The 397-nt window shown below is 52.4% G+C and overlaps 1 protein-coding gene across 1 annotated transcript in view; it reads left to right on the top strand.

Annotated features, from left to right (window-relative positions):
• The window catches only part of EMH_0077180 (ubiquinone/menaquinone biosynthesis methyltransferae, putative), a gene marked incomplete at both ends in the record, with an annotated part of 2,051 nt that extends 1,699 nt beyond the window's left edge, over nucleotides 1–352 (top strand). Inside the window, one exon of the mRNA XM_013499825.1 lies at nucleotides 257–352. Within this exon, the coding sequence (XP_013355279.1) occupies nucleotides 257–352 (96 nt within the window). The remainder of the gene's footprint in view (nucleotides 1–256) is intronic.
• Between the last annotated feature and the right edge of the window lie 45 nt (nucleotides 353–397).

Consider the following 397-nt stretch of genomic DNA (forward strand, 5'->3'; position numbering starts at 1 on the left):
AAGCAGAAACTCATGCTGCAGCAGCATGGGTTTATATACTGCGATGACATGTGCTGTTGTTGCTATTCATTCTGCTCCTAAACCTGCAGTTTAATGGTTTATGGTTTAGGGTTGCTGCTGCTGCTGCTGCAGCTGCAGCAGCAGCAGCAGCAGCAGCAGCAGCTGATGTTGCTGCAGCAGCACGGGCTTTTACATGTTTCTTTTACTACAAGGGCATGCAGTGTTGTTGCTTTTCATTCTGCTTATAAACCCGCAGTCTATGCTGCTGCTGCTGCTGCTGCTGCAGCAGCAGCAGCTTGTGCAGCAGCAGCAGGAGCTTGTGCAGCAGCAGCAGCAGCAGCAGCAGCAGTAGCAGCAGCAGCATATGGCTGCTACAGCGCCAGGACCTACCGTATCG

This window comes from Eimeria mitis, genomic scaffold (genome assembly GCF_000499745.2).
Source record: "Eimeria mitis Houghton genomic scaffold, Emh_scaff4714, whole genome shotgun sequence".
NCBI classification, from domain to species: Eukaryota; Apicomplexa; class Conoidasida; order Eucoccidiorida; family Eimeriidae; genus Eimeria; species Eimeria mitis.